This window comes from Stenella coeruleoalba, assembly GCF_951394435.1.
Source record: "Stenella coeruleoalba genome assembly, chromosome: 9".
In the NCBI taxonomy this organism is placed as follows: Eukaryota; Metazoa; Chordata; class Mammalia; order Artiodactyla; family Delphinidae; genus Stenella; species Stenella coeruleoalba.
Window position 1 is genome coordinate 35,258,425 of NC_137155.1, and position 19,643 is coordinate 35,278,067.

The 19,643-nt window shown below is 33.4% G+C and overlaps 1 protein-coding gene across 2 annotated transcripts in view; it reads left to right on the top strand.

Moving 5' to 3' along the window:
* Positions 1-19,643, top strand: part of SNX13 (sorting nexin 13) — a 137,823-nt gene that overhangs the window by 63,576 nt on the left and 54,604 nt on the right. For both annotated transcript variants that reach the window (XM_079931864.1, XM_079931865.1), the window contains exons 6-13: positions 368-489; positions 581-682; positions 2,059-2,147; positions 6,488-6,571; positions 9,908-10,046; positions 10,453-10,541; positions 14,076-14,175; positions 15,048-15,241. In XM_079931864.1, the coding sequence (XP_079787990.1) occupies positions 368-489; positions 581-682; positions 2,059-2,147; positions 6,488-6,571; positions 9,908-10,046; positions 10,453-10,541; positions 14,076-14,175; positions 15,048-15,241 (919 nt within the window). The remainder of the gene's footprint in view (positions 1-367; positions 490-580; positions 683-2,058; positions 2,148-6,487; positions 6,572-9,907; positions 10,047-10,452; positions 10,542-14,075; positions 14,176-15,047; positions 15,242-19,643) is intronic.

The following is a 19,643-nucleotide window of genomic DNA, read 5'->3' on the forward strand; positions in this document are numbered from 1 at the left end:
CAACTGCTCTTTTAAAAGCAAGCAAAAACATTCTGAATTCCTAATATATTGTTATGTCTGGGATGAGAAATTGCATAATATACCTGTTGTTTTTTCTCTTATTTATTTTAAGCATTTAGATAGTACTTTTAAGCTTTGGCACATAAAATACTTCAAAGAATATTGTTCGAGGGTTTAAGTAGATTTGATAAACTGGGTCTCTTGAAAGGGAATGCTAAGGTGTAATAGTGGTTAAATGAGTAAAATCTCAGTATAAATAAATTCAGTCTCTTTTGATAATCATGTCTTTCAGTAGTCATTAAATAAACTTATATTTTGATTAAAAAAGCATTTATATAATGCTTTTATGTCATGTGTTTTTTGTAAGGTCAAAAGAAATAGACTGGCAACCTTATTTTACTACACGCATTGTAGATGATTTTGGCACACACCTACGAGTATTCAGAAAGGCTCAACAGAAGATAACAGAGAAAGATGATCAAGTAAAAGGTAATATCTTTATCCCCTTTGAAAATTCGGATTGTTAAATCTGTTTTTCTTTATTATTCTGTATGTCTTGAATTGTTCCTTCTTTGTCCAGGTACAGCAGAAGATCTTGTAGATACCTTCTTTGAAGTTGAAGTTGAAATGGAGAAGGACGTTTGCCGTGACCTAGTGTGCACATCTCCCAAAGATGAAGAAGGTTTTCTTTTCAGTTTAACTTTTTTGAGAACAGTAACTGTTCACATTGGTTGGAGACAAGTTAGCAGAATCAGTGAACAAATATAAGTGTAAAATCTAAGAGTGAAATTATTCTTACAGGACAGGCAGCATAGTAAAGACACTGCTACTATTCACTTTATTGTATTTTTTAACTCTTTAAAATAGTTTCCAGATTCTTTTTTCTCTTTTAAGGTCATCTTTAAAATTTAAAGATGGCAATTAAAGAGTACCTCTTTCGTCATCTTTTAAAATACAGCAAAATGAAACATTATATAATTATAAATTTACTTTTTTTGATCTATAGTAATTTATCTTCCCCTTGAATTTATTATTTCTATTTCAAGAGTACACCTGTTACCCTGAATATTTCCTAAGGGAATGATTATAATATTTCAAATGAAATTTATAGAGTTGAATGTACTTTTCTTTTTGAGAGGTTAGACCCGATAAGCTTTAGCTGAGGATGTTGTCTTTTCCTAGTTTTACAACGACTAGGAGTCTGTGCTACTTGGCACATTTTTCTGATTAGCTGTTTATTGCATTGGCCAAAAAGTTCGTTCTGACCCAGTAATTATATTCCCGGGAAGTGTCAGCATATGAACAATTCAGAAACGCATTTCTGGTTGTGGAAATTGTTTTCTTAGATTTTAAAAAATGTGCTCAGCTTTTTTATTTCTTTGCCTTCCTTTCCGCTTTTTCCCTTTTTCCTTCTTTCCTTTTTTATATTTATTGTGCAATTCAGTTCTTAACTGCTACTTTATTAGCACTAATATGAAATAACTAAATGTAAGAAATAGATATAACAATGTACAGTCCTTTTATGTAAATCAAGCCCTCCTCAATCAGTAAAATGTTGGGTTGGCCAAAATGTTCGTTCGGGTTTTTCCATAATGTTACAGAAAAACCCAAACGAACATTTTGGCCAACCCAATAGAAGCGCATACTCTTCTTGTTATTACCTGCCAAGACAATGGAAGTTCTTTCCTGAGAAAATAGTTACAAGTGTATTTTTAAATGTGCAAATAACTTGTAAGTATGCAAAGATGTGTGGTAGAAGTGTAGAATACATGGTACAACTAAAACTTTTTGGGGAAAACACTTTTGTAATTGAAGTTTCTCAACAATTCAAAATGTGGGTTAGAATTGGGCAGAATAAAAAATATGTATTCGTTTGATTAATGAATAGTTGCTATTTGGAGAATAATAAAGGGATTTTTAGTGAATACTGATTACTAAGGTAATAAGCTGGTATAATCAGGCAACTGCTTATTTCTACCTTTATTTGTGTTTTATATCAAGAGTAGGTGGAGACTTCATATTTTCTAATGTTGTTATAGCTACTTCTTTTATTTCTAGGATTCCTAAGGGATTTGTGTGAGGTCTTATTATATTTATTGCTACCTCCTGGAGATTTCCAGAACAAGATCATGCGATACTTTGTCAGGGTAAGCCTAAGCTCATACAAAATACATGGCTGTAAAGAAACTTAGAGTAGTAATTATTAAAATTTTTGTCCCAGGACCTTGTTACGCTCTTAAAAATTATCGAGGACCCCAAAGAGCTTCTGTTTATGTGGGCTTTATCTATCAATATTTATTGTATTGTAAATTAAAACTAAGAAATTTTGGAACACAAATACACAGCCCACATTCCATTAATGGTATCATCACACCATCATGTTCCTTTTTGAAAATATCACTGTATGCTTGTCTCCCCCTACACCCCAGAGGTTCCTGGACAACACCTTGAAAACTGCCTGAGTTAGAGTTAGATACTTGGATTTTGGGTTATAACAAAGATATGTTTTAAATTTTCTTTAATATAGCTTCACCTATAAATTTACTTAAATTAGACTGACTAAAGTAACACTTCTGGATAGAAACTTTCAAAAAAACCTGGGTAGCTAAGATTCTGCTTCTTGTCATTGGAAAATAAGTTAAGTCAGATGAGAACAGTAGTCTTGGACTCATTTATTTCCTGGGTATAAACCTTTGGAGTAAAATTCTTTGTACACATGTAAAGGAATAACATTTTGGCTTTGGCTACTGGTTGTGATTGAGAAATGCTAGCTAATGCTAACATTAGCCCTTACCCTGGCTGAATGGGTAAAATTGAAGTTTCTAATTTTTCTAAAAATGAAAGCTTATGATCTCTTTAGTCTACCATTCTGCAGAACAGATACACCAATTCCTAAGGTGTCTGTTGTTATTTAATGCTTGTTTGTTATTATTTAAGCAGTATCAATTTCCTAATAGCTCTCTAACTTGAGTTCAGTGCACTTCTCAGGTAGGGTAATGGTACTGTGAAGTGAGAAGAAAATGCTTGATTTTGATGGGAAGAGTCTGCTAGATTATATATAGTGAAGACCAATCATTTGGGCTAGTCATTATCAAGGGAGGTGAATATCTGGCATTTCTATCACTAGATTCACACTTACCACTGAAGGAAGATACTGCTAATCAGTCATCATACTCATTCATGCTGATTATTTGGCAGCAGAGTCTTTGCCTGGTACTCCAGATAGCCACTGCTAGGCAGTATCTCAGCAGCATTTCACATGGCTGGCCATGTCTTCCTTCTTGAAACTCTGTCTTTTCTTGGGTTCCACGTCATTACTGTCTTCTCTTTTTCTCCTCCTTCGGTCTCTTTTTTAGTCACCTCTATATGCTTTAATTCCTCTTCTTAACTTTTAAATATCCAAGTTGTTCAGTTCTTAGCCCTCTTCTTGCTCATCCATTCCTGTGGCTTTAAACACCAGCCAAATGCTAATAAAAATTTATGTCTATAGGCCAGATTCCCTTCTGAGCTCTAGGCCCCTCTGACCAGCTGCCCACTAAAATCACTATTTGATTGATTCACAGCCCTTTTAAACTTTAAATGCCCAAGATGGAAATCTTATTCTTGCCTCCAGATCCTGTCTACCTTTTATAAGTCTTTTCTTCATCCCAGTAATAACTATCCAGGAAATGTTTTAAATCTCAAGTCCTTTTAAAAGGCTTACAATAAGACTGTGCATGATGTGGCTTTGTTTACCTCTCTGGCCTTCATGCCATGCCGTCACTATGTTCCAGCTACATTGGCTTCTCCAGAAGTGCCATTTCTCCCCACCATAGGACTGTCTTGTACTCTTTTTCATCTGCTTAGAATGATTCTCCTTCTTCTCTTGGCTAAGTTGTATTTGTCCCACATATCTCACTTCTCAGAAAGGCCTCCAATCTAAAAGCCCCCTCATAATTCCCTATTAGTGTAGGTAAGTACTGTTTTCCTTCATAACATTTACCATATTTTAAAATGACAATTTGGTTGTTGCATTTACTTGCTTGATGCCTCTTTCCCCCAGTAGAATCCTAAGTCCTATAAAGACGGGGACCATATTTTGTATTTATCATGATTATGTACTTAGTGGTTATCACAGTACCTGCCACATAGCACATACCCAATCAGAGAATTGGGTTTAATGCAAAAGGAAACCTATTTGTCCTTCTTGCTGGCTGTGGTGGACACGCTATTGCTGCTCCTTAAAGATTAAATTGACTTTTAGGAGACAGGAATGAAGATGAGTCTTGTTACATGGGGTTATAGTTTAAAATAAGTAGGACTGTTTAAAGAGCAAATATGTTTTGCCATAGATTGTTCTTTTAGACCAATATTTTATTTATTTTTGCTTGAGTCTAATTGAGTTGAGTATAATTGTTGGAGCACTGCAATCAGTTTGTTTTTCTTTTAACTTGATAGTTCTTTATCAGTTTTCTTTTGTTGATAATTAAATCTAGGTTTTCCCAAAAGACATTTTGTTCAGATTAAATAACAGTTTAGAGAGTTCTTAGTTCTTTCCTTTATATGATGGATCCTTTGTATGGATTGTACAGATCACAGTATTTGACTGAGATAATTGCTGTTTAATTGCTACTCCTTTCTTCCATTACCGTGTTTTATTGGTTTAGAGATTCATGGCCTCAATGACTCTATCTTTTGAGCCTTCATATTTGGCAGCTGGTGCTTGTCTTAAAGTATATGAAAATTATCTGGAAATTGCTACATATTTTGGAATATTTAGGGCTCTCACTAGAACCTGTAGAGGAATTGTTGAGTCATATGATTACATCTTGACTAACCAAACCCTTTCATGAGGCAGATTAGGAGATCAGCGTAGTTTTCTGAGATATATTGACTGTTTGCATTAACTAATAAGAAGCACTAGATTTATTCAGAAATTTTGTCCACATGTTTTTTTCTCTCACTTTGAAAAGAAACTTTCAAAAAATACTTGTTTGTGAATTTTCTCCTTACAAAGTACATTTTAAAATGTGAGCTTCTGTGGTCAGATACATAATTTGAAGGAAGGGATTCTATAAATAAATATAATTTTTAAGAAGTTAGAGTTAAAGCTAACCTTGAAAGAATAAGCAATTTCTTCTACTTTGAGACTGTATGGTGTCTCAAAAGAGATTTCAGAAAGTTACTGGAGCCTCCATTAGTGCCTTTTGGAAATACGAATTCATCGTGGGGGAAACGTTGTCAAAAGACTTGTACAACTTACAAAAGTAGAATTTGAATAACGTATTTCTTTAAAGGAAAATAAAGTGAAGGCTACCTTCTATGAACTTACACCAGAAAATGGCACAGATAAATTAGAGATCTGGAAAGGAATAAGTAAATAAATTGGTCCTTTACTTAGAAAAGTGAAACATCCTGTTAAACTTGTAGCTATTTAGCCTCTCCAGTATTCATAAGAAATGATATTTCATAAATTTAGATTTCACAGGCATAAAGGACTGAAGAGTAATAACAGGTAAAAATATTGTCTTAGTAGAATCAGCATTAAATTCTTAGTTTCTTCATTTCCATCATTTAATATTTGTCAAATTCCAGCCATGTTTAAGACAATGACCTTGAGAAGAAGAGGCTAAATATTTTTGAAGATAGATAAATCAATAGATTAACTAATCTCACTCATATACAAAAAGTTCCTGAAGAGCTGTAGTGTATGAGAGAAGTAGAAGACACAAAATTACATAGAGAGTGGTATGTGATAAATGGCTTAAATACAGGGCATTAGTGTATTTTAAACATATAAGTGAAAAAGTGTTCAGCTGGAATGATCAGGGTTTATTTAATTGGAAAATTAATTCTGGATTCAGTCCTTGAAGGAGAGGCAGAATCTTAATAGGTAGGAGCATAAACAGCTGCAAAGAATGGGAAGGTATATTCTAAAGAATGTTGAGTAATTGTTTTAACCTATGTTATTTTATTTTTATTATCTTCTATTAGGTAAATTTCAAACTCAGACAGGTATAGAGAATAATACAATAGACATTTATGTACCAACAACCCAGATTTAACCACTGTTAATATTTTGCTGTAGTTGCTCTGTCCCTCCCTTGAAGGCAATCACTATTCTAAGATTGGTATCTTTTCCTTTTCTTGTTTGTTTTTATACTTTTAATGTAGATGTAGGAATCCATAAACACTTTTAGTGCCATGTTTTGCCTTTTAAAAATGAGTATAAATGCTAACACATTAGAAGTATCCTTTTGCCTTTTTTCACTCAACTCTACTTATCATTGTGGCCATGTATCCAAGTTGATATAGGTGGCTTCATCTCATTTAAATGAGGTGTACTAGCTCACCTTTTTGTAAAATCATGTCATTTATCAAGTTTTACTTTTATATGTACCTTACCTTTCTTAAGTAACAGCATTGTGTTAGGAAATTTACTTTGTGCTATTGATTTGAGAAGTATATTAGATTAAGTTTGTTTTTGTGTTTTAAAATTTTTGTCCAGGAAATCCTTGCACGAGGAATTCTTCTTCCATTAATAAATCAACTCAGTGATCCTGATTATATTAATCAATATATCATATGGATGGTATGTACTTTGTAAAATTACAACTCTTGTTTTTAAAACAGTTTTTTAAAATGTACAAATATGATTTGGAGGTCAGGATGATTAAGCAATAGTTTATTCAAGAAATTAAGTAAAAATACATCTAAAGATAATCTTTATATTTTCAGTATTTCTATTTGCTTATGTGTTGAATGTACCAGCCAAATTCTCTGTAAGAAAGTTCGTTGATAAGGTAATCTTCCTTACAATTTTGGTGCTGTTTCTACTTATTTAAATTTAAAAAAGGATATTTTATTGTCTGTGTGTATATAGATGATGAGTATTTTAAAAAACTATTTGATTTTAAATACAGCTGTGTTCTGAACTACTTAAATAGTATGTACTTTACATTTTATTCTAAATTTGTTTCTGTAAGTTGCTTAGTATGTCTATAAGATAACTCAGTTTTCTTATTCGTCAGATATATCAAAGGGTTAGTGGTTATTAAGTTTACTAGCTCTGATTTTTTTTTTCTGGTTATATGTGCTTTCAATAAATTCATGGCTGAGGAAGAGTGTAAATGGGCTATTACTGGGAATACGTTGATAGGTACTTCTAGGTCTTTGATTCATTTTTTTTGAATCTGAAATTTCTTCCCCACAGTGTCTTCTGTTAACTCAGTCTAGCTTTCCTAGGAAGGAACTACTTGATTGTTCTTTGTTTAACCATATCCATTATCAGACTTGCCATTTTTTATTGTTGTTCCTGTTGCAGTATTTGTCTCTCCCATCAGATGGTGGGTTACCTGCAGGCAGAAATTATCTTACTATCTTTGTGTTCCTAGAGCCTTTCATGGAGGTCACAGAACTTGATTTTTTGTTTCCTTTGTCAGCTTCTTCAGAGTACTGCTAGGCTCTAAGAGCTTTAAAAATATGCATATCCGCTTAATTAAAATTTTAAACAATACATGTCCTTTGCTTAGGAATTCTACTCCTGAAATTTATTCTAAAGTGCTAATAAGCAAGTTTGCAACAATCCGATTTAAGGTCATTAATGACAGTGTTGCTAGTAATACTAAAAAATTGAAAGCAATTTAATTGTCCCACATAGAGGGATAATTTAGGCATATTGATACAATAAAATACTATGCCGCCATTATTATGGTAGTGTATCTTTATGAATATGAAAAGATATGTATATTTTTATGTGAAAAGCATAATTTAAAATGATGTATGTATAGATATCTAATCTTTTAAAAAATAAATATATAAGTAATTATATATTTATGAATGACTGTGATTCTGATAAGATGTATACTGACTGAAATATTAATAGAGAGGTAGGATCCTGAAAGTTTTAATTTTTCTCTTTTGTTTATATATTTCACTTTACTCACAAGGAGTATTGGTTATGTAACAAAATGATTTTTTAAGAAGTAGGAAACACAGGTCAAATTTAAAAACATTTAAGTAATAAAGCAAGAGTAAATGACATTAAAAAAAATTTTTTTGTAACACAAAAATGGATATTGTATACTTACCTTAAATAATCAGGGTACAGTACTGTATAACCTTACCTATAGTACAGAAAAGGATGCATGCTTACCAGAATGTTATAGTTATCTCTCACTCATGAGGTTAGGAATTATTTTTATTCCTATTTATATTTTTCTTCAGTTTTCAATTTTTCTTTTGCTAAGCTTATATTAAGTATATAATTAGTTATATGGGAAAAATGTTTTGGGGGGATTTAACACATACTCAAAAAAGAATTCAGACCATCAAATTTTTACTTGTTCTCCCCACAGTTGGGCTGGTACTATTATTGTGTATGATGGGTGGGTCTTTTTGTTATCTAATGAACAGGAATTGATCACTATTGTACTTAGCTATAAAATATCAGAAAATATGTTTAAAAGAGAAGAATATATCAATAAAGGATCTTTAGCCTACTTTGTTGTCTGGTTTGCACACTTTTGGCATTATTTGTGTGGAAAACCCTTTACATGTGTAGGTATTATAAAGATTAAAATTGGCTCAGTTCTTACTCTTTCACCCAGTTAAATTTCATATTAATGATATCTAATTGTATAGTTTATTTCTATTTGAAAGGAAAAGTTTAGAGCAGTGTAGTAGTAACATACATCTTATCTATGTAAAGTGTTCGTGTTACCCAACAATAGTTTAAAATTTTTAAGTCATTTCTAAAAACAGTGTGGACGGATTTGCATGATTCATCTCGAAATATATATTTTATTTCTTTTTAAGACAAACTAGTTAATGTTAAGTCCTATCTCTGACTGTGGAATAGAGTACCTAATTGGTTCATATTGTTACCACCCCCCCCAGAGCAGATAAGCGAACAGCTACTTAACTTGTTTCTTAATGTATTCTTAGAAAAATCAGGTCTTTAAAAACCTACTTCTTGTTGTATTATTGAAGTAAAATTTATACCAAGTGAGAGAAACTGCCAAGTAGTCCTACAAAGTTGTGTTATAATTTCGTACTTCCACTCGCACTGTTTGAGAGTTTGGTCTCTCCACATTCTGATAGACATTTGGCATTGTCATTTTCTTATGGTTAACTTGCACATCCTTGATGACTAATGATTTTGAGCATTTTTTCATGTGCTCATTGGCCTTTTTTTTTTTTTCCCGTACCTCCAGACTTACACAAATCCCCGGTGCTTTGACTCCTTGTTTAGAATGGACAGTATCCCAAGTTGGCTACCTTTTCATAGCTCCCCTTACTGTTTCACTTAGCTTAAATTTTGTTGGTGGTCATACATTCCTTCACAACATCCTCAACTACCTTCCTGTCTCTCTCACTTTATTATTTGCTTGGTGAAACCACACTCTGGTTAAATCCAACTTAACCTTCTACTCCATTCCTATTCTTAAATAGCAAGTGGCTGGAGAAAAAAGATGAAATAACAGTTATTTATGTCATTACGGTGATTCTGTTAAATTTATGTCAGAGAATGCCACTCTTCTGTTTAAAACTCTCCAGTAACTATTCCATTCAGAGTGAAAGCCAAAATATTTACTAAACCCTACCATATTTGCCCTCCATTACCACTGATCTCCATTACTCTTCTACACTTCTTTAGTTTAGCTCTAGCCATCATGGCTTCCTTGCTATTATCAGACATTCTGAGCATGCTCTTTACTTTGTAGTGTGCTATATATCTTACTTACTTTGTTAATAGTCTGTGACCCACAGGAATTTAAGTACCAAGAGTACAGAGATTTTCATTTTGCTTTGTTATAAACAGTGGGGATATAGAGGAAAGTTGTGCCTGGCCCATGGTAGGCACTCAAGATTCTGTTTTCACCTAAGCGAGTCTCCCTCCCATCTGTATTTTAAACTTTATTTTCAGATCCGTGATTCTAACTGCAACTATGAGGCCTTTATGAACATTATTAAATTGAGTGACAATATTGGAGAGCTAGAAGCAGTCCGAGATAAAGCAGCAGAAGAATTACAATATCTTCGATCTCTAGATACAGCTGGTGATGGTAAGTATTGATAATTTATTTAAGCATAAGAATGTTTTACTTCTTTAATGATTACTGTGTCTTCAAACAAAACTTTAATTTACCTAAATGTCATTTGATGCTATTAGTTGTTTTCACCTTAAGTAAATCTGACTTTTATTATGCTAATATGTGCTGAGACTAAAGCACGATAATTTTCTGAATATGAGACTCTTATTATTGCAGTTATCTCTGAAGTAAAGATAATTGGCATGGTTTAATTTTAATTAAATAATTTCACTGTAAAGTTTCCAGTTTTTTCTTTTATTAAATAAAATAATTGCTCTATTCATTGGTTATTATGTTAAATTATAGTAAATGTATGTTTAAAGTATTTCACAAGTAACACTGCCACTTTCTACCTCATAATCAATTTGTTTGTTTTTAGATATCAACACCATCAAAAATCAAATAAATAGCTTATTATTTGTAAAGAAAGTATGTGACTCAAGAATACAACGGTTGCAGTCAGGCAAGGTAAGTAAAGTACTTTTGAGTTAATATTTAGTTATAAATACTTTATATTCATTAAAACGTCTAGCAAATGACAAAAGGTAGAATATTAACCAGTGTAGCACTCTACAAAAGAACTAAGAATTTAGAAAAAAGTTTATCTTACACAATGTAGTGTAAGTATTTGTTAAAACAAGCTAAAGAGATTAAAATGCTGCATGAAAAATACTGAAGTAATTAAAGATTTTATTTCTTGATTTATATATTTATCTACTCATGTATTATTTATTCAAAATTCAACATTTATTATATTTTGTACACTGGGCACCTTTTTTTAGATGGACCTAACAGAAATCTCTCTCATGGAGCTTACATTTCCATAACATCTTACAGAAAAACCCGGACGAAGTTTTTGGCCAACCCAGTAGTTGTAGAATCAGAAAATTAACCAATATATAAATTGATGTATTATGTAAAAAATGTAAAAAATAAGTAAATGTGAAAAAAATCAGTAAAGCAAAGTATGGTGATAGAGAATGTCTGGGAGTGTTTTAGATATATGCTGAGAGATTTGGTGACATTTGAGCAGAGAGAGATGTGAATAAGGAGAGGGTCCTGTGAATTTTTTTTTTTTTTTTTTAAAGGAATCTTGCAGGCAAAGGTGAGAGCATGCAAAGGCCCTGGAATAGGAAAGTGCCTGGTGAGTTAGAGGAGGTCATTTTGTCTGGTATGGAATGCATGAAAAGGATTGTAGTAGTAGGAATGAAATTAGAGAGGAACCTTGGGGTTTACTGCCATAGTAAGATTTTAAAAAATTCTAATTGTGATAGGAATCCATTGGAGATTTGCCCTGGCAAGTGACATGATGTGACTTATGAGTTAAAATGATTACTTGGACTCTTTGTGATGAATAGATTGTGGTGGAGTGGTGGGAACGAGAATGGAAACAGATCACTTACAAGACTGTTGGCATTAGTTCAGTAAGAGATGTCTGTGGAGGTTCATGTGAGAAGTAATTAGAGACTAGATATAGTGCTAACAGGATTTGCTAATGGTTTAAATACAGGGTGAGAGAGGAAAAAAGGACTCAAGGATGATTCCAGAGTATTTTGGCCTGAGCAACTGTATGAATAGTGTTGTTGTTTACTAAAATGGATACAGCTGAGGGAGGAGGAAGTCTGGAAGAGAGAATCAAGTTTTGAATGTTTTAGTTTGAGATCCCGGTTTGACATTCAAGTACACATGCTAATTCGTAAACTCGAGTTCAAGGGAATGTTTAGTGATGGAACAAACTTTGAGAATCCTCAGGATTATCAGATGTTTATTTGAAGTTAAGAGACTTAACTAAGAGGTTACCTAAAAGAATGAGTTTAAGTAAGAAGATATCAAGGACTTAGTCCTGAGGCCCTGCAGTTACTTAGTGTTTAAGACAAAGTGAAAGATCTAGCCAAAGAAACAGAGTGACTGGTGAGATTGAAGGAAAACCTGGGAGTGTGATATCCTAGAAGCCAAGTGTAGAAAATGTTTAAAGAAGTGAGAGATCAGGTATATCAAAGGCGACTAATAAGTTGAGTAAGATGAAGATTTAGAATTGACTATTGGGTTTGCCAGCAGGGGGATTATTGATGATCTGATGATAGCATTTTGGTGGAATAGTGGAGAGAAACCCTGACTGGAGTCAGTCCAGGAGAAAATGGGAAGAGGTGAATTAGAAACTGTGATTACAGGTAGCTGTTTGGAAGACTTTCATTGTAAAGGAGAAGCAGAGATTTGGGGCTTTAAAACGTAACAAAAACATTTTTTACTACATTTAGTTTTTAATGTAGTCACCTTTTTCACGCTGGTTTTCTATTGGAAATTTATTTGTGACTCTCTGGTCTTGTAATTTGCAGTGTACTTAAATTCCTTAAGGAATGGAAGACTTATTTTTAAAAATCTTGAGTTCAGTTTGCTAGTTTAATTATAACTTACATTACTTGAGGCCCACATTTGTCATTTATATGTGTGTGCGGGTGTATGTCTGTCTGTCTTTGTTTCAGTTAACTATATTTTAAAGTGAGTTTATACGTGCATGTAAATTCAGAATAGAAGAATAATATGGTTTCACTTGTTCTTACTGTTTCTTTATCTAGTTACCTTACCTAGATCTTAAGAGTTAATGATCCATACGCATCATTATTTAAAGTCTGTTTGCCTAAACACCTTCCGATATTGAATCCTTTTGAAATTTTGAAACCTTGTTTGGAAGCTTGTCAATTCTATTTCGAATATCAACCTTTACCTTTTTTAATAGCTCAAGTCATACAGTGTTGTCCTTTGGAAGAAAACTCACACTCTTCGCAGAGATGTAGTTTTTTAACCATGCTACTTATCTTAAAGTCTTAGCAGGTGCTTTATTCTTTTTATCAGAAATAAAGTGATAGTGAATACTCTTTTCCATTCCCTATCTATAGAGGTGCTGCTGGACAGGAAAAAGAGGTGATAAAATCTGAGGAAGGAAGACTTAGGAGAAATCATGCGCTGGGACTAGATTGCTTTACCCCAGACATTTTAAGTTGGTAATCTGTTATTATTAAGTACTTATATGAAGGAGAGATACTAATTACAGAGAAAGCTTTTTTCTCCTTTTTTCAAAACATCTTCCTTTTCCTATGCCTAATTTAATATCTGCTCCTGAATAAGGCAGCCTATCTAACTTTCAGAAAACCTGTCTATCTTTTTTAAAAATAGAGGATTGTGAGAGATGGATTTGGGAACGCAGAGAAGCTGGTGAAAATCATTCCTGGAAACACTATGGCTCTTTGTGGAAGGGGCAGCAGGTTTTGAGGACACTGACTCATTCTAACCAGCTTTGTCACCCCAGGCAACATTTCCGATCCTCAACTTTCTTATCTGTTGAGTGGGATTGGTAGTATTTATCCAACAGGATTGCTGTGGAGATTAATGAAGTAATGTGTATAATGCACCTAGCACAATGCTGGACATGTAGATTCTCTAAATTTGAACCTGTTAACAAATTTTTTTTTCACCCTATGTAGCTCTCTTGCTTTGAAGTATATGTAATTTACTGTTTAGGTAGACTGAAAAGAAATACACTTTCTATAAAGATTATAGAATTTTTACTCTGTTAGGAGCAGATTAACTCGGGAATATTTTCTGTTTTCCCAGTAGATAGACTTCAATCTGTACTTGAAAATATTGGGATTTGTTTATTCTTGAACATATTAAGGTGATCCAAATATCCCCTTTAGCTCCTAAAATGTTCATTTTTGTTTGGAATATACAGAGTTAGAGAATCCATGAAAATACATTTAGATTTATTTTTTTATTAGAAGAAATGAGTGCTTATCATACTTTTAATGTATATTTACTAAGCAGCTCTTAAAATAACTCTAGGAAATTCAGTGAGCTGATACTTTTTATTGGGCACCCACATGTACAAGAAGAGAAACCTTTATTTTTATTCCATTTTAACTTAAATTTTTACATCTATGTAAAGATCTTTAACCTAGTGAGTGAATAGATGAAATATTAATTTACATTAACTTTTATTTGTAGGAAATAAATACTGTGAAACTGGCAGCAAACTTTGGGAAACTTTGCACAGTCCCCCTGGACAGCATTCTTGTAGACAATGTTGCACTACAATTTTTTATGGGTAGGTAAATCCATTTTATAAAAATAATATAACCTTGAAATTTTTAATAATTGTAAATATTGTTAAATTTGAAATACCTGGTATTAGGTGTGGCATATATATCTCTCTTCCACCCCTCATTCTCTGAAATACTCCCTTTTCTTTGGAAACCAGAGATTTATTTTGTTGTCGAGCAAATAAATGCTTATTTTAACTCCAATGTGCATTTGCTAATCTGCTTTTAAATAAACCCCAGGAGATTCTACTATGAATTTAAATTTAAGTTATTTGAGAAAGAATACTTTATCAGGAATACTTGGTGTGTATAACCTGTGTATATCATTTTGGTGCATGAATGGGAGAGGGCTTTGTTTTTATGCCATTTTAATATATAAATATTTATTAATTTTATTAATATTACATCAAAATTGCTTTTATCTGGGGGACATTTCCAGCAAAACTCCCTGATTCTTCATTTCACGATCAAAAACAAATGCATGGCTTATTGAAGAGCCCAAACGTTATCTTTAATATTTATGATAATAGTAATATTGTGATTAATAATCTTTGTTGAGAATGGAAGCTGAATGTTGGTGAAGTAGTTTATTTCTGATGAAGGCTTCTCTGGCAGTTTTATCCCCTAGAGATATTTTAGTGAAAAATCAGATTTTTTAAAAAAAATACGTGTTTCCATTTGTTTTTTCTGCATAACTGGTCTTCTCAGCCTAACCAGTTTATGATATATTTTTTTTTTAACCTCAAGCATTTTCTAAACATGTTCAAAATGTGGAGTTTTAAGTATTTGAAACTTTAATCCTTCTTAACTTGTCGTACATCTGTATGCACCCAAAAATGTGTAACTTTAATATCTATGTTGTTATGGATTTTGGTAGATTACATGCAGCAAACTGGAGGTCAGGCACATCTCTTCTTCTGGATGACAGTGGAAGGATACCGGGTTACAGCCCAACAACAGCTAGAAGTTTTATCAAGTCGTCAGAAAGATGGAAGACATCAAACCAACCAAACCAAAGGTCTTTTAAGAGCAGCTGCTGTTGGAATTTATGAACAGTATTTATCAGAAAAGGTGAGAATATATTTTGATTACTGTTTTCTTATCTTCTCTGGCAGTATCATTAATAATGATTTTTGTAGTACTTGTAAATATCCATTATTCATGCTGCTATGCACAGCTGCCTTACATTGCCTTATTTAATCCTGGTAATAGTATTATTGTGTATTATCCTCATTTTATAGGTGAAGAAACTGATTGAGTTAGAAAATTGAATTAACTTGTCCAGGGTCATGCAGATACAAAGTGACAGTTAAAATTCAAGGTCACACACACTGTAGATAATAGGTAGAAAGTAAAAGGATGGAAAAAGGTAAACCGTGCAAACAGTAACTAAAATAGAGCTGGAGTGGCTACACCAATATTAGTGATAGATTTTAAGACAAAAAATTGTTACTAGAGAAACGAGGAACATTTTATAATTGTAAAAGGGTCAGTTGATGAGGATGATAAAACAACAAAGCCCCCACGTAAATGAAGCACAAACTGACTGAATTGAGGGAGAAGTAGACAATTCAGCAATAACAGTTGGAGACTTCAATACTCACTCTCAAAAACTGATAAAACAATTATACAGAAAATGACCAAGGATATACAAGAATTGAACAGCCCTATAAACCCGTTAGAACTCTCCACATTCTCAGTGGCTTAACTCAACAAAGGTTTATTTCTCTCTCATGCCACAGTCCAACGAAAGTCAGTGAGGCAGGGTGAGGAGTGGAGAGCGAGAAGCAGTGAATCATAGGGTGACCCAGGCTTCCAGACTCCTTTATTCTTAAAGTACATTTACTTTAAAGTGACTTCCGGGGCTTCCCTGGTGGCGCAGTGGTTAAGAATCCTCCTGCCAATGCAGGGGACACGGGTTCGAGCCCTGGTCCAGGACGATCCCACACGCCTCGAAGCAACTAAGCCCGTGTGCAACAACTACTGAGCCTGAGCTCTAGAGCCCGCGAGCCACAACTACTGAAGCCCGCGCGCCTAGAGCCCCTGCTCCGCGACAACAGAAGCCATCGCAACGAGAAGCCCGCGTACCACAAAGAAGAGTAGCCCCTACTCGCCACAACTAGAGAAAGCCCGCATGCAGCAACGAAGACCCAATGCAGCCAAAAAGAAAAAAAAAAAGAAAACACGGTACATCAAAATTTATGGGATGCAATTAAAGAAGTGCTTACAGGGAGATGTGTAGCCTTAAATGCCTAATGAGAAAGAAGAAAGATCTCAAATCAACATTCTACGTTTTCACCTTAAAAATCTAGAAAAAGAAAAGCAAGACAAACCCAAGCAAACAGAAGGAAGGAAATAAAATAGTAAAGATCAAAATGGAAATCAGTGAAATAGAAAACAGAAAAAACAATAGTGAAAAATCAGTATGACCAAAAGTTGGGAAAAGAGCAACAAAATTGACAGACCTTTAGCTAGATTGGCCCGGAAAAAAGATACAGATCACCAAAATCATGAATGAAAGAGGAGGCATCACTGCCAACTCTATAGAAATTAAAGGGCCTATAAGGAAATATTACAAACAACTTTATGACAACAAATTTGACAACTTAGATGAAATGGACAAATTCCTGGAGAGACACTAATTGCCAAACTGACTTAAGAAGAAACAGAAAATATAGTAAATAAATTTAATTAATAATTAAAAATCATCTTTCAAAGAAAAGCCCAGGCCTAGCTGGTTTCACTAGGTATGAATTCTGTCATACATTTCAAGAAGAAATAATACCAATACTTCACAAATTCTTCCAGAAAATAGAGAAAAAATAAAACATTTCCCAGCTCATTTTATGAGTTGTGTCATTCTCATATCAAAGTCAGACAAAGACATCATTTAGAAAACTACAGACTAATATTCCTCATGAATATGGACACAAAAATCCTCAAGATTCAAGGCTACTCACACTCCAGTACTTTTAATGGCTATGCTATAATAACCTTTTAATTTATACTTAACACAAAAATTGTATTTGAATTTTAAGTATGAATGTTACTTGGAAACTGCTTATTTGTGCATTTGCCTACATTTTTGCCTTATGAAATATACCCTACTTAAAAGAGTACACAGTTTTAAGAATAATAGTAGAGCAAACACCTTTATACCCCATCCAGCTTTAGAAATAGAACATTCATTATAGTTTTAAAGATCCCTATATATTCTTTACCTGTCCTTGCTTCCTGATGAAGCCCATTTTCTGTAATTATTCACTTGCTTTCCCATACAGTTTTATTATACCTGTATGTTCTGAACAATATTATTGCTTCAGCTTTCTGAGATTTTGACATTACCAAAATGTCAGGAGAAAACTTTAGACACTTGCCTTCCAGATGGCTATCATTGTTGCCAGTCATAGTAAAGATGCCAACAATGGCCTGCGGTAAATCATATTTTCAAAGAATGGGACATGAATAATGTCCTCTCATTTGAAAATGCATCAAGAATGAGTATGGTGAAATAAATTAACGTAAACAGAAATTTATATGCTTTCTCTAAAACTATTGAATGATTTTTGGAGGGACTAAAATAAACCTTGAAATGGATGGACTGAACTGAGTTTTTTATGTGTAGGCTGTAACAAAAACTCATATAATGAAAAAAATGACTCACTTTTTGGAACTAAGGCTATTGAGAACTCAGATATCACCAGAAGGGAACAGCTAGCTTAAAGAGGATTTTCTCACTTTCTTTACTAAAACTATAATTTATTTGGAATGCACCTTTACCACATTTAAATGATCTGTGTGTTTTAAAACCATTTTCCTTGAAAAGGAGAGGTTTAACTTATGACATTCATTATGCTTCGAAGGACTTAAAAATGGGCATTTTAGACATGGGTAGCCTGTATGATGAATTCATAGATGCAAAGGACCTGATAGACAAACAGCTGGTCTATGAAACAAATCTGGAGATACAAATCCCTACAGGTCTAAAAACCTGCTGTTTTTAGTGAGTAAAATCCCATTATTCTTTGCCTAAATGGTTTTATTGAAGGGATATTTACTTGATGTCATGACATTGCACTGGTTAGAGAAATAAGTGTGATATATAGCCTTAAGAGCAGAGCTGAAAGTCATAGTGAGTTTTATTTTATAGTTGATTGTACTTAGTTATACCACTGCATAAAATAATATCCTGAAGGCTGCAGGCAGATCAGAGAAGTATCGTTTAAAAGGGCAACACAAAAATACCCTACAAGATCATGGAATAAAAAGAAAAGTAATTGTTTACTTTTTATTAAATATAGATATATCTATTTAATTAGTCCTATTATAGGTATAATCTTTTAAAAAGTCTTACATTTTTATATTTTAAGAATATATAATATAGCGCCTACAATATTTAAATTTAAAAGTAAAAAGTTTAAAATATGTTAAAATAAGTTGCTGTATCAGAGTACAGAAACATTAAGTATATTAATATTCTCAGACATTTTTTTGATTAGTCCAATTAATTACTAATTGCCACTGTTAACTAGTCCTTTTGTTTTGTTTAAATAACTACATTTGTGTAACAGAAAAGTAAAGAATACAGATTAATAGATAATTTTGGAAAAACACCCATTTTTGTATTTTTATGTTAAAGAAGTAACATATGTATAAGTATTTCTTCCATATTACTTTTTTTGAAAGGTGGGCTCTCTGAAAGTTTTGGTCACCCTCTTCCAAGGATGAGGCTTAATCCAATTCTGTATTCCAGAGATTATAGAAAAAATTAAACTAGATAAATAGATAATGTTATTATTTTCAAATTTTTCTCTTATTTCCTAGAAACTGAGTTTTACTGAGCTTAGAGGGCAAATGAAAGGACAAAACTAACTTAAATCTTGTTCGTCTCTGATCTTTGTCACATAGTTGAAGTTGTTTAGTTCTCCTGTTCTTAGTTCGGGGGAAACAAAAAAACACCACACTCGTGGGCTTCCCTGGTGGCGCAGTGGTTGAGAGTCCGCCTGCTGATGCAGCGGACACGGGTTCGTGCCCCGGTCCGGGAAGATCCCACATGCCACGGAGCGGCTGGGCCCGTGAGCCATGGCCGCTGAGCCTGCGCGTCCGGAGCCTGTGCTCCGCGACGGGAGAGGCCACAGCAGTGAGGGGCCCGCATACCGCAAAAAAACCCACAAAACACCACACTCGTACACAAACAAATAGTAGGTAAGTATCCTTCTCTTCCTCCTCCAAAAAAACCCCACACAAACCAAAAAACAACCACCACACAACCTACTTGGGTTTACTACCGGGAGTGTTGAATTAACAAGGGAGCATTAGAAGTTGTGTAGCCGTTTGCCTCCTGTTTACTTATTTGAAAGAAAACTAAAAAAAAAAATTTTGTTTGAGTGTAGTTGATATACAGTGTTGTGTTAATTTCTGCTATACAGCAAAGTGATTCAGTTATACATATACACATTCTTTTTCATATTCT